The sequence below is a fragment of the Phaseolus vulgaris genome, chromosome 2, assembly GCF_000499845.2.
Source record: "Phaseolus vulgaris cultivar G19833 chromosome 2, P. vulgaris v2.0, whole genome shotgun sequence".
Classification (NCBI taxonomy): domain Eukaryota; kingdom Viridiplantae; phylum Streptophyta; class Magnoliopsida; order Fabales; family Fabaceae; genus Phaseolus; species Phaseolus vulgaris.
This window is the reverse complement of record NC_023758.2, coordinates 42,917,375-42,932,189: the sequence shown is the minus strand read 5'-3', so window position 1 is coordinate 42,932,189 and position 14,815 is coordinate 42,917,375. Positions and strand designations below refer to the sequence as shown.

The window sequence follows — 14,815 nt, the reverse complement described above, 5'->3', positions numbered from 1 at the left end:
TTTTATTTTAGTTTAGTGTGCACTTGCTGAAACTCCTATATTGATGTCCTGATGCATCAGGGATCTCGTACATTATAAAACTGTTTTTTTACCATGTTTTGTAATTGCTAGATGTCTTTCCAGTGAAGGGATTTTGTTCGAATTTTCATCGAAAAAGTTCATTCAAAATATATTAAGGTAATAGGATGTTAATACACATTAGGTCCTAGGACACCTCGGTATGAGTACTGATAGCTATGTATAAAATATATTAAGGTAATATAATTCTAATACACATTAAGTATATCTGCTATGGGGACATCCTTCTCCACACTCAATACTTACTAAATGAACGTTATCTAATCCAATCTCCTCTCAAGTTCCATGCATTTTTTTGTACTCCCACTAATCTCACAAAGTCAAATCTATATCCAATTGAGTTTTCTTGAGATAAATACTTCATTTACTCTACATCTCTACAAAATTTTTAACATATCATAAGTAGATATCATAAGTAGATATAAGTATTATCTAATTTATACCATAGTTATAGTATTATTATAAAAAAATTAGATAATACTTTTGCTCTAATTGCTATTTTTATTCTACTATCTAAAAAAACTATTTCCTTTTTAATTAGATAAGGGTAGATACGAATCCATTTAGAGGGACAGAAAATCAGATAAGGGAAGATTTGATTCCATTGATTATATTATATTAAGATAAAAATTGTTTGTCTTTCTACTTATTCAGAATCACGTGAAGACACAGATCTACCAAGATTTAATGTCAATCTTCTCCAGAAATTTCATGCTTATCATAGACGCTAATTAGGAGGTACAAGATCATTGCAATAATTCATTAATTACTTCAAGTTGCCAATGGAAGAAAGAAAAAGCCATTCCCATTTCTCTCGCTCTATATATCTATATATGTATGTAATATTTATTGCTTCTGGTATCAGAAATTCTACCATTTGTAACTTTTATTTGAAAGAAATTTGTATCCCTAGATGAACATGGTGAACATGCATATTGAATTGGTCTTCCCTCTGAGTGTCAAACTCAAATTATTAATGCTTCTTCCTACTAGGACGTGAACAACATGTGCATGCATCGCTCATAATCATGAACATGCATACTGTTACAAGTGCTCGCAGCTTTGATTCTGTTGACCTCATGCATTTTCTTTTCCTCTTTTCCCCAGACCTATCTACCTTCTCTTGATGATTTGTGAAGGTGACAAAATGTTCTTCATTGTAGTAATCTTCAGCCAGCAAATGGGGTGGTGGATTCTGCTCACAATCTCTGTGCTCCCATTCTTCCATATCCATCGCCAATTGGATATTACTTGCCCCTGCCATCGCCAAAGCCTCCAAAGAAATCAACATTGTTGCTGCACTAGAACTATTTGTTGTTGTTGTTGTTTACTAAGTAGGTATACATTTGCAGTGCCTCATGCTGCACAAAGAGGTGTTGTGACGTGAAGTTATGTGCACAACAACTTATATAGATAATCAAGGACTTGGTACCCTCAATGCATACATTTCACGTGGTTTTATAAAATTGGAATGAAGTGTGGAATGTGGCTATATAGCTTGAAGGTCAAGTTTGATTATGCTGATACATGAGAAGTGTATGTGGATGATGATTGAGGAAGCTAGCCATGCAAGTTGAGCTCCATTCCTGACCTCAAAATTATTGTCAATGGTGGAGACTAATCAAAGATGAACTTGACATTTGAGTTTTGAGTACCTATCATGAAGATCTCGCGAGTGTAACACTGTTACCATTCAGTAACTTTGAATACGGAAGTCTGAATTAATGTCTAATAATGTGTGTTGCTGATATATATAAGCTCACAAGTATATTGTTTTCTGAGGCATTTGCTAGTTGTTACCTTTGACACTCAACTTTGATCTCATCAACATCATATTCAAGCACATGTTTTTTTTAAATCAGCAAACAATAAATTAAATTAATAAAAATAGAGATATGATGTGTATTTATTGCATTTTTTTCAATTCTTAAACTTTTTCATTGTTCTTTAATTTGTTGTTGTGTTTAAATATCTACAAAACCATTTTTTTTCATCATGTTCTTGTGTTTAATTTGGAATTGAAAAAACAATTCCTTGTAACAGTAACACTTATAAAATAAGATTTGTAGGATTACACCCTTTCCTAAAATTCTTTTTAAAAAGAAAATATTCTCGAACACTCAAAATATTCATCCATATTTAATATATATATTAAAAATTATGTTTATAGGATATGTGATTTGATAAGAGGAGAGAAATATATACCTAGAAAAAAAAATAAGGATCTAAAACATAGATAAAATTAAGTATGTATGATTGTCCTTTTTAAAAACAAGAAACAACTTTTTTCTTTCGTATGAGTGGATATGATAAAAAAAAATTGAGATATGAACAACAAGAAAAAAATGTAATAAAAATCCATAAATATAAATAAAGTGTTACAAAAACAAAACAGTTGTACACAAGATGTTATTTTTTTAAAGGGAAAATGTATCCTTAATTATACTTCATTTTTTTCATCTTTTATTTACCTTATTTCCCCTTTCTTATCCACTCATAAAAATACTCTATGTATCTCTTTTAATATTCTACTGATAAAAAATGGCACACCATTTAAATTATTTACTTGCATTCTTTAAGTTTTCCTACATTTTAAAAGACATATTTTTTTATGATAGGATAAACAAGAACATTACACAATTAGATCCGAATAAATTTACGTAATTGTTTGTTTGTTTTCTTATCTGGATGAAAAATATGACAGAATTAACATATAAGAAAGTCAACCCTACAGCATCTGCAAGAACATCACTAGTGAAAAAAAGGGAACATGTAATCAATCGGACATAGCTTGAACAATTACAGCATGAGGATGATGAAAGGTATAAATAAAATTAATATCTATAATGATATATAATCAATTTAGGTTTCTATTTTATCTTTATTTATATTTTTAAAAAAATTAAATTTATTATTTAATAGAAATAAACTATTTATCCAGTTAAAAATCTCTTACACACCACTACTTCATATTACAATTAGACTTTTTTCCTTCTTTAATGCAAATCTGCAATATATATTCTCTTGTTTTCATTAAAATTATAAAATATATATCAAATAAAAAAATAATAATACATGTATTTTTATTTAAATAAGTATAAAGGATTTAAATATGGATAATCCTGAATTTCGTGTAAAATGAAGTAGCGCGTAAGTTGTTGACATGCTCTGTTCTTACCTTCACTTTTCTAGCATTACTCTTTCTAATAAAAATATGTTTATTGGATTCAATTGATGGATACGTGCTTAATCAAGTCTTATAAATATTTATTAGAAAAAAATACTATATTATTACCAATTATAAATGATTATGTATAACATATTTATTATTTTTTACAGTAATTAATTTAAAAATCATACTAACATTAGTTTTTATTAGTTGATGTACCTGAGTGGAGAGATGGGCCCAGGCACGGTCGGTTGATGTAGTGTAGTTGCTGACGTGTCGGTCTTCTTCTCTTTCGGTCGGTCGCTCCTTCTTGGCGTCTCCTTCAGTCGGGCGGGGGAGGGTACCTGCGAAGGCACTCCGACGCTCAAGTAAGTATGAGATTCTAAGTGTGGTTTAGTAAGTGAATCAAAATGTACCTTTCTCTGGCTTGAGCACCGTATTTATAGGATTGCCTAATGGGCTTTCTACCCCTTGGGTTCAGGGTGGTTATGGATAGGTCTTACCAATCGTGCTCCGGAATACCCGGGGAATATATCTTCACACGCGTATTCCTTATTTTTCGGAGTTGTATTTTAACTACCTTAGTTTTGTCACGCGCCCTCACATTTATTACATTTATTATGAGTTCGGTCGGTCGGTCGGCTACGTGTGTTCGTCCGGTGCCTGCCGGTACACTTGCCCCCCAGGCTCGAGGTGAATAAATGCCGAAGAGTCGTAATGATTGTTGTGTCTTTCGAGGTGTCAGGCATTAAATGTAACGGAATGACGGGACGTTCACTTTTTGTCGAAGACGGCGGAGATGGATCCGGCGGTGTGGATTAAATGACGTTTCGACTTCTGGCTGATATGGGTCGTAGGATGAGAGGGAATCTAACGGATGGGGGTGAGAGGGAAATGCTATAAATAGCGTCCCCAGTTGCAGAGAGATCACGTTTCATTGAGTTCGGCATCCGAGTTGCTCCGATTGCCGAGTCCACATTGCGAGTTGTTGCGCTGTACGAACCATAGTTGCCGACCGAGGTGTTAATTTGTGAACGAAAGGTTAGTTATGTCGCAACTTTCTTCAAATAGAGTAGGGAGTAGAGAGTCGGGTGAGAGTGGGGAGTCATCGTCCGGAAGTGATGAAAGTACGAGTGGGTCCATGGGTCCGAGCTATGAGTGGGTAGATATTAGCGTTAGGAATACACCCACTGTCTTTACAAAACCGGACGACCTTGATAAAGTGATAGCTAGGGCCCCAGTCGTGCGGTCGGGTTTACCTTCAGATATTCTCATTGCTGAAATATGTGGGTACATCGACCGTGTCTGTCATGGAAGGGAGAATGCTCCGGTAGATTTCTTTTATGTTTATAGTACGTTATTCGCTGATTTGAAAGTGACGTTGCCGTTCGATGAGTTCACGATGGATGTGCTACGGTTTCTCAACCTAGCTCCAACCCAACTCATTCGAACTCATGGGCGTGCATGCAGGCCTTCCAAATGGTGTGTCAACTTTTTGACTTAACGCCCAGAGCGGAAGTGTTTTTATTTTATTATAACACACATTCGTCCAACCCCGTAAGTTGGGTGTCATTGACCAGCCGTCCGGGGAGTGTGCGTTTTGTGGCCTTCACCACGTCCTACAAGAACTTCAAGGAACGATATTTCAAGATATTTGTGGAGCCGGACGGCCGAGAGTATTTTTATAATAATGGTGTTACCAAGTTTCCATTTCATTGGACCCAGAATCCGACTGTGCTTAACGCGAGTTCTCGTACGGCTCTGTCGGCTTTGGATAAGGCCGTTATGGTGGTGTTTGACCAACTCCCTCACAAGTTACCTACGAGGGAGATAATTTCGTTATATGCGTCGTCCGATCCTTGGGCGGATTTTATTGGTATGTGATTGTAAATTTGGTTTGACTGAATAACTTCATTAATAGTGTTTAATTCCTGTGTGTTTTGCAGAAATCATGAGTCGTGCGGACGCTTCTTTGCATGAGTATATGAATAAGTTGCGCCAGAGTAGGGATGGTCAGTCGGCCTCTGTCGACACGGCCGGGCCATTGGCGGCCATTCCGTCCACAACGGTTCCTGCGGCGGGGGCCTCGGCTGCTGCGAAGAAAAGGGGTCGGCCCCCGAAGGGAATTCAGGAGGGCCGAGCTGGGCCATCCCGTACGGCCTCGGAGCCAACGCTGTTGGCTGTCGGCCTGGACATAGCGGCTCACTTGCAGGCGGAGCTGACTGCCGAAGAGAATGAGGTTTTTGCCACCATCCCGACAACTAAACTGATGGTGGAAACATTAGAGTTGCAACGTCGGGCGCTTATGGCAAGCCGGACGGTGGTTGAAGAGCTTGAGAGAGTGACGACCGTTACCATACCTCGGTTAAAGAAGGATGTGACCGAGGCCACTCAAGCCACTAAGATGTCGGCCGAGAAGGCAGAGAGGTTGAAGGTTCAGTTGGAGGAGAAGCAGACGGCCTTAAAAGCGCAAGAGGAACGCACGAAGAGTCTTGAGGCGCAGCTGAAAGAAGGAGCCGACCGGGAGGAGGCATTGAAGGCGGAAGTGGCCAAGTGTCAGGACTTCATGCTTCACATTAGCGAAGAATACTTCCGGTTAGGCATCCAACAAGTGGCTTGTCTGCACGGTGCGCCCCTGGAGGACGACCGGTATGATATTGAGAAATTGGTGGTCGATGGAAAGCTTGTGCCGACCAACCCTGGTGACATTAATGAGGAGGCTGAGGCGGAGACTCCGGGACCACAGCCGGACGCCTCGTTTGAAGAGTTAATGAACATTTCATAGATAATTGCTGGACCCGGCATGTAGGCATCGTACAATGGTTTTATTTTGGATGTAATATTTGACTGCTGATCAACCGGATTGGTATTTTTTAACCTTGTTTGTTTGCTGTTTAGATTTTATTGATTTGGATGCCGGACGAGGCGTAGTTGATTTCGTTAGTAACAATGCGAACGCCGAACGAGCAATAAATAATTGCGATTTCGTTAAAGTAATAAAATAATTCGGATGCCGAACGAGGCATAAATAAATCTGAATAATTCTGATGCCGAACGGGGCATAGATAATTCCGATTACGTTAGTAATAATTCTGATGCCGAACGAGGCAGAAATAATTATGAATAAATCTGATGCCGAACGTGGCATAAATAATTCTGAATAATTCTGATGCCGAACGTGGCATAAATAATTCTAGTAATTCTGATGCCGAACGTGGCATAAATAATTCTGAATAATTCTGATGCCGAACGTGGCATAAATAATTCTGAATAATTCTGATGCCGAACGTGGCATAAATAATTCTAATAATTCTGATGCCGAACGTGGCATTAATAATTCTAATGATTCTGATGCCGAACATGGCATAAATAATTCTGAATAATTCTGATGCCGAACGAGGCATAAATAATTCCAATTACGTTAAAGTAATAATTCGGATGCCGAACGTGGCATAAATTGAGTAGTAAAAGGAATAGGAGATTTGGATTTTAATTTATAGTGCCTCGTTAAAACCTTCTCGGTCGTAAACCCTCCTTAGGGAAAAACCGACCGAGCGAGGAAAGAGTACACTTTTATTATTAAGTTCAACTGTAATAAAATTTGAGATGAGTGGCATTCCACGTTCTCGGTATGTCCTTCCCAGATAAATGTTCTAAGTAATAGGCTCCGCTGGCTGCCGTATCTGCTATGCGGAATGGTCCTTCCCAATTGCTAGAGAACTTGCCTCCTTCTTTCCGGGCGCTACTCCGCATTCGCCATACTAAGTCGCCTTTGTGGAATTGTCTTGGTTTGACCTTGGAGTTGTATCGTCTGGCCGCCTGAATTTTGCATGCTTCTTCTCTAATTCTACACTTGTCCCGAAGTTCGTTGATGAGATCGAGGCCGATCGAGAGACTTTCCTTGTTTAGATCAAGATCAAGGGTTTGTCGGCAGAGAGAAGGTTCTCCAATCTCCACGGGAATCATAGCTTCAGTACCATATGTCAGGCTGTACGGCGTTTCTTGTGTAGTCGTCTGCGGAGTACAACGATATGCCCATAGGACCTCTAAGAGTTCTTCCGTCCAGTTACTCTTGGTTGGGCCGAGACGTTTCTTGAGTTCGTTCAGGATGACTTTGTTTGCAGCTTCTGCTTGTCCGTTTGTCTGCGGATGTTCGACTGAACTGGCGATGTGTTTGATGTGGAGCTTCTCGTAAAATTCAGATAACGTCCGGTCGGTGAATTGCCGACCGTTATCGGTGATGATGATCTGTGGAAGCCCGAAGCGGCAAACAATATTTTTCCATACGAAATTTTGAACATTGCGGGCGGTGATCGCAGTCAGAGGCTCGGCTTCGATCCACTTGGTGAAGTAATCAATGCCGACCGGTAAGAATTTACACTGGCCTTTACCGAGGGCGAAAGGGCCAATGATGTCCATACCCCATTGGACAAACGGCCAAGGTGATAACATAAAATTGAGTTCCTCAGGTTTTTGGTGGGACAAAGTGCCAAACTCTTGGCATTTAAGACATTTTTGGACGAAACTGGTGCAATCGCCTTGGACGGTCGGCCAATAGTATCCGGCTCGGAATACTTTGGCTGCCATTGTTCGTGCGCCAGAGTGAGTTCCGCAAATTCCTTCGTGCAACTCTCGGACGACATAGGAAGCTTGGTCGGGCGTCAAACATTTAAGGAGTGGTCGGGTATACCCTCGGCGGTAAAGGTCGTCGCCAATCAAGACAAAACGGGTGGCCTGCAGCTTCATGGTTTTTTCGCCGAGAGGACTACGTGTGTCGTTAAGTAAATATTGCTTAATTGGGGTAATCTAAGTAGATTCTGTGTCGGTCGTGAGGCATTCCTGTAGGTCGATGCTTGGGCGTGCGAGCGTAACATGGATGACCGACCTATGCATTCCTTTACACTTCGTGGTTGCTAACTGGGACAAGGCGTCCGCGCGAGTATTGTGATCGCGTCGAACGTGCTGCATGGAAATTTCAGAAAAGGTGCTCATCGACTGTTTGACTAAGTAATAGTAGCGCTGGAGGAAGCTTTCTCGGACTTCATATTCGTCATTAAGCTGGCCGATGACAAGCCTGGAATCACTTTTACAGATTAACTTTGTTATTTCTAACTCTTGAGCGAGGCGTAGTCCGGCTAAAATGACTTCATATTCCGCCTAATTGTTTGAAGCTTTGAAGTCGAATTTGAGGGCTTGTTCGATGACAATCTCGCCGGGGCCTTCCAAAACGACTTCAGTGCCGCACGACCTTTCGTTGGAGGAGCCGTCCACGTATAGGATCCATGATGAGTGTGCAGTCTCGGCTGAGGAAGGAGTGAGTTCGGCTGCGAAATCAGCAAGAGCTTGCGACTTGATGGCTCCTCGCGGTTGGTACTGAATATGGAATTCGGATAGTTCTATCGTCCATCCGATCATTCGTCCGGCTAAATCTGGCTTAGTGAGAATCTTGACAATGGGGTAATTTGTCCGGACAATAATACGATGATTTTGAAAATACATACGCATTCGTCGGGCGGTGATGATGAGCCATTACTACCTTTTCGATCGTTTGGTATCGAATTTCGGCGCCATGGAGGGTGCGGCTGACGAAATAAACTGGCCGTTCTTCAAAATTAATTTCTTGCACTAAGACTGAACTGACGGCTTCGTGTGAAACGGCGAGGTAGACTATACTGGGCTCTCGGGCGTCCGGTTTCTGGATGACCGGTGGGGAAAAAAAGTTTTCAATTGGAGAAAAATTTCTTCGCATTCGGTCGACCACTCAAAGCGGGATGCTTTTTTCAATAGTCGGACGATGGGTCTCGTTCGTTCGGCAAGCTTAGGAACAAATCTGGATAGAGCGGTGAGTCGGCCGATAAGTCTCTGAATTTCCTGAATGGAGTTGGGACTTCTCATTTCGGAGATAGCTTTACATTTCTCAGGGTTAGCTTCGATGCCTCTATGAGTTAGTATAAAACCTAAGAACTTCCCCCCCTCGACGCCGAACGCACACTTGTCAGGATTGAGTCGCATCTGGTGTTGGCGGAGGGCCTGAAAAACTTCTTTTAGGTCAGCAATATGTTGTTTGCATGAGTCGGACTTGACGACAATGTCATCGACATAAACTTCAACATTCCTGTCGATCATGTCGTGGAATACATGGTCCATTAGTCTTTGATAAGTGGCCCCGGCATTTTTGAGTCCGAAGGGCATAACTTCATAGTAGAAATTATTGGAATCAGTCATGAAGGCTGTCTTCTTTCGGTCGGCCGGGTGCATTTGGATTTGATTATAACCTGAGTAGGCGTCAAGGAAGCTGAGGATGTGATGTCCGGCCGCTCCATCAACGAGACGATCAATGGTAGGTAGAGGGTAAGAGTCTTTTGGGCATGCTTTATTGAGGTCCGTGTAGTCAACGCACATTCGCCATTTTCCGTAGCTTTCTTTACCATAACCACGTTGGCGAGCCATGTGGTGTAATGAGCTTTCCGAATGAATCCAGCTTGTAACAATTTATCCGCTTCGTCACGTGCGGCTTGACGTCGTTCCTCGCCTAGATGTCTTTTCTTTTGAGCTATTGGCCTAGCCTCTTTATACAGTGATAATCGGTGAGTGATAACCAGTGGGTCTACGCCAGGCATATTAGCGGCCGTCCAGGCGAACAGATCGGCATTTTTAACAAGTGTCGTACCGATGGCCATTCGGTCGTCCGGTTTCAGCGAAGTGCCGATGTGCGTAGTGTGGCGATCATCGCGAAGCGGGAATGGATGCAAGTCTTCTCCTGCTTCCATACGGGGGTCGTCCATACGAGGGTCGAGGTCAACAAGGGCTATCATCTGACGACGGGACATGTGTCGTCCGGAACGCCGAGTGGGGGATCGTCCTCGTTTTTGTGGGACTCGGTCGTGTAGAGCCGTCGAGTTGGCTCACTTTTCAAACTTGCGACATAACATTCTCTAGCGGTTTTTTGATCGACATGGATGGTTGCAATGTCGTTAGTTGCCGAAGGGAATTTCATGGCTAAGTGTGGGGTGGAGACAATGGCTTTTAATCTGTTGATGGACGGTCGGCCGAGCAGGATGTAGTAGGAAGTCTGGGCGTTAACCAGTAGATATCGTACGTTTATTGTTTTATGGAGACCGTCTTCCTCACCAAAGGTTGTATATAAATCTATATACCCCTTAGTGTCGACCCGTTCACCTGAGAACCCTACAATTTGTTCGTTATAGGGTTGAATATCTGATTCTGGGATGCGCATTTTCTTGAAGATTTCCCAGTATAATATGTCGACCGAGCTACCTTGGTCGACCAAAGTCTTGGCAATTGCGAACTTGTCAATTTCTACAGTGATTATCATAGGGTCGTCTTGGGCTGGATCTATAGCTGTGAAATCATCATCAGTGAAAGTGATCGGAGGTATGTGTGGACGCCTCCTTGTGGTAGCATGAGCGGACTGGATGTCCCGGAGATGTTTCTTTCGGGCGGAATTTGAGCACCCGCCACCGGCAAAGCCCCCGGCTATATAATTTGCTTCGTGGTTCGGTTCGCCCAAGTTAACGGGTCTAGCAATCATGTTGATGACTTCGCGGACTCGTTGGCGAGGGCGGGTGTTTCGGTCGGGACTTGTGCTGCGGGCGCGTGTACGCCGAATGGGGCTTTCACTGCGTTTCCGCGAAGCCTGGCTGTGGTCGGTTCGACGTTTGTAATCGTTACGGTATGACCGGTCGACACCACGAGATGGATGGTCGGTACTCCGTGGTGGGGATCTTGAATTCCTTGTCCTCTTGACGAACTGCCTCAAATGACCAGCCTGGATGAGCTCTTCGATTTTTTCCTTCAACGCCTGACATCCTTCGATCGTGTGGCCGAAGTTTCGATGGTATTGACAATGCTTAGCGGTATCTGCATTCGGTGGCGTTTGATATTGCTTCAATATCGGGATTAAGTCTGTTTGTAGTGCTTCGTCTAGGGCTCGTCCCCTCGGCACAGTTAAGGGGGTGTAACTGTTAAACCTGGGGACTCGGCCTCCTCTGTTCCAGTCGGACCTTGGAGTGGTTCGGACGATTCGTTCGGTCTCGACTTCTCTTTCTTTGTTCGGGGTTTGGTCTTTGAGGACTCCGGATCCGACGGTTTTGAACCGTTGGTGGTAATCGATGTGTTCTTCGATTTGCATGAATTTGGTTGCTCGAGTTCGAAGGTCTTCCATGTCTTGAGGCGGCTTCTTGATGAGACTCTCAGTAAAACGGCTCGGCCGGATGGCCGAGACCAAATGGTGCAATGCAACTTCCTGCTTGAGTCCTCGGATGTGCATACATGCTTTGTTGAACCTATCTAGAAAGGTTCTGAGAGATTCACCTTTTTCATGTTGTACCGCTAGGAGAGACATGGAGGACATGTGATGCGGTCGGCTGGTGGCATATTGAGTGGAGAATTTTTCGGCTAAGATGTCAAAGTCGTCAATGGAGTTCAGAGGCAGCTCTGTAAACCAGGTAAGAGGTTCTCCCTGAAGGGACGTGGGGAAAACTTTACACCACACATTATTATCTGTGGTATACAAAGTCATTTGCGTCTTGTAGACATTTAAATGCTCGTCCGGGTCGGTCGAGCCGTCATAGAGTTTAATAGCGAGACCTCTCCATTTGTCAGGAAGTGGTGTGGTGATAATTTCGTCTGTAAAAGGATGACCCCTTTTACTTGACTTTCTTTCGACTGTTTCAGCTCTGGAAGTAGGATTGGTCGGTGTAGGTATGCGAGAGGTGGTTCGGTCGGCCATATGGGATTGGCCTTCTCGTTCGGGATTATCGACCTGTCGTTGGTGTCGTGCATTCTGCTCTCTCAATAAGGCGATTTCTTCTTCTTGGCGGCGTCTATCTTCTTCATGTTGACGATGGTCTTCCATCCCCTTTTGTCGCAGTTCCTCCATTTGAGTTTGGAGGGTTTGAATCATAGTCATTTGTTCGGCCATAGCGTCGTTGTTGTTTCTTGTTGCAACCATTATAGCTTCAAAGATTGAAGATTTGCCTCGGCCCCACGGTGGGCGCCAATTGTACCTGAGTGGAGAGATGAGGCCCAGGCACGGTCGGTTGATGTAGTGTAGTTGCTGACGTGTCGGTCTTCTTCTCTTTCGGTCGGTCGCTCCTTCTTAGCGTCTCCTTCGGTCGGGCAGGGGAGGGTACCTGCGAAGGCACTCCGACGCTCAAGTAAGTATGAGATTCTAAGTGTGGTTTAGTAAGCGAATCAAAACGTACCTTTCTCTGGCTTGAGCACCGTATTTATAGGATTGCCTAATGGGCTTTCTACCCCTTGGGCTTAGGGTGGTTATGGATAGGTCTTACCAATCGTGCTCCGGAATACCCGGGGAATATATCTTCACACGCGTATTCCTTATTTTTCAGAGTTGTATTTTAACTACCTTAGTTTTGTCACGCACCCTCACATTTATTATGAGTTCGGTCGGTCGGTCGGCTACGTGTGTTCGTCTGGTGCCTGCCGGTACAGTTGATAATATGTTTTTTTAAACGGACATCAATATTTAATTTAATTTTATAATTTGTTTAAGTAAATAGATAATTAGTTTTTTCTCAAATTTACAAAATTCGTGTTCTTCAAATTTTATTTCTTTACTCATTTTAAAGTTATAATATAAAAAAATAATAATGATCGATCATAAATGTATATACAAAAGACTAAAGTAACGTATTTTTAATCCTAAAAACTTGTTTAATATTGTTTTTTTATTTATTTTAAAAACTATTAAATTCGATATAAAAACTGCCCTACACAACTCTACAAACTAAAATAGTATGTTATAATAGAATTGTTTTAAATCCTAAATCTCATGCTTCTTTTATTCCAAATTACGAATATGTTTCTTAAGATTAATAAACTAGTTATTAATTCTTTTTTTTTTTTTACATTATAAGGTACTTTGACAAACAGTATTATGAAGTAGTTTATTTTATAAAAAAAATTATAAGTTATAAGTAACTTCAGCAAGTTTGTAACTTATAATTTATTTAATTTTTTTCACTATTACCTCTTACATTTTAATGTATTTCTATATCATTCTTGATTTCATTTTACCTATCATTACATATGTCAATTTTACTAACATATTGTACTATTTATTAGATGATTTTTTAATTTTTGTATGCAGTTTAAATTAAAAAATATATTACAAGTTGAAGTAATATATGTATTATTATATGATACTCTGTGAAAATTACACACATAAAAATTATAAAAAAATTAATGTAAGAGAAGTCTAATTATTTAAAGACATCTTATGAGACTTATATTTGATATTTTTGAATTACGTAAAGGTGGGATAGTCTCCCACTTGGAACGTGTTATTCAATTTTGAAAGCTGAGTTTGACGCAAAAGGGTTGATAGGGTTAACCTTTTGGCTATTACAGAGAGCCAACAATTGACTCAATTCAAAGCCACTCCAGAAAGTCAAGGGTGATGTAACTCATGCCATAACAAATAATTCTTCTATTAAACCATTTCGACTCTATGCATATTAATCTCATAATACCGTGTTGCATGATTAAAATAAAATAAAATTGTTCTCTCAATTAGAGATTAAAACATTTCATTATATATAAGTAGGTGCAAATCTCACCTCATGAGCTGGTTTTATAGAGTTGAATTAAGCTTAAAGTTCATTTCGTAATATGGTATAAAGTCATTTCAAACTTATCCTAAGGAGTGTTTGTTGACTTATGTATGAGCTGGTTTTATGGGGTTGAGTTAGACTTAAAGTCCACTTCATAATATAATATGGTATCAGAACTCTAACAATTGCCACATCTTGTGATGTATAAGAATATTTTGTTTTTTAATTCTATTGTATTTGTTTTTTTATCAATTCTGATATCAATTGTAAATTGTATGTATGTTGTTTTTATTTTTTATGTGTTTTATAAATAGAATATTTAATTAATAAGAGTGATTGACAATTATCTGATTACTGAATTTATTTTTTCTTGAATTTATTTTTTCTTTTATTGTTCATTCTCTAGATTCTCTAGATGATATATACAAAACTAATACTAATATCCAAGAAAGAAGAAAGTAAGAGGATAGGGATCAACTACCATATTTAGTATGTGATCCTCTCTGTAATACATCCTCTAAATCATGTGTCAATCCATAAAGTTAATTTAAAGTAAAATAATGTGAACTAAAAGTTTAATTAAGATAGATATAATTAAATTTTAAAAAGACTTTAAAACATTCAAGAGAAAAGTTTCTTCCATATTTTATTTATTATGCGGCACTAAATGTATAAAATATTTTTAGTAGTTAGCTGCAAATATATATTTCTTACTATATAAAAGCTTTCTATCAATTGATTCCTTTGACTCATAGGATATTAATTCTTACAATTTTTCTTGATAACGATAGAAGTGATTAAATCCTGTAATTTTTTTTAATTAAAACAATAGTCTATAAACAATAATTATATGAATAACTCATTCGTTAATCCATTCAATAGTGGTGGAGTTGTGTACTTAGCAATGAAGAAAACTTGTGATGTCCTTGGTTTGTAATTTTAAGTGTGTTTATTAATGTTGGTTTCTTTA

At 40.1% G+C, this 14,815-nt stretch overlaps 1 protein-coding gene across 1 annotated transcript; it reads right to left on the bottom strand.

The window, feature by feature from the left end:
- Nucleotides 1-10,058: 10,058 nt before the first annotated feature.
- Nucleotides 10,059-12,221, bottom strand: LOC137809517 (uncharacterized). The gene has a single exon (XM_068610625.1). The coding sequence runs from the start codon at nt 12,219-12,221 to the stop codon at nt 10,059-10,061; it is 2,163 nt and encodes a 720-aa protein (XP_068466726.1).
- Nucleotides 12,222-14,815: the final 2,594 nt, after the last annotated feature.

What these genes read in the sequence shown, in the direction of transcription:
- LOC137809517 (XM_068610625.1), bottom strand. Translation starts at nt 12,221, where the DNA reads ATGGTTGCAACAAGAAACAACAACGACGCTATGGCCGAACAAATGACT.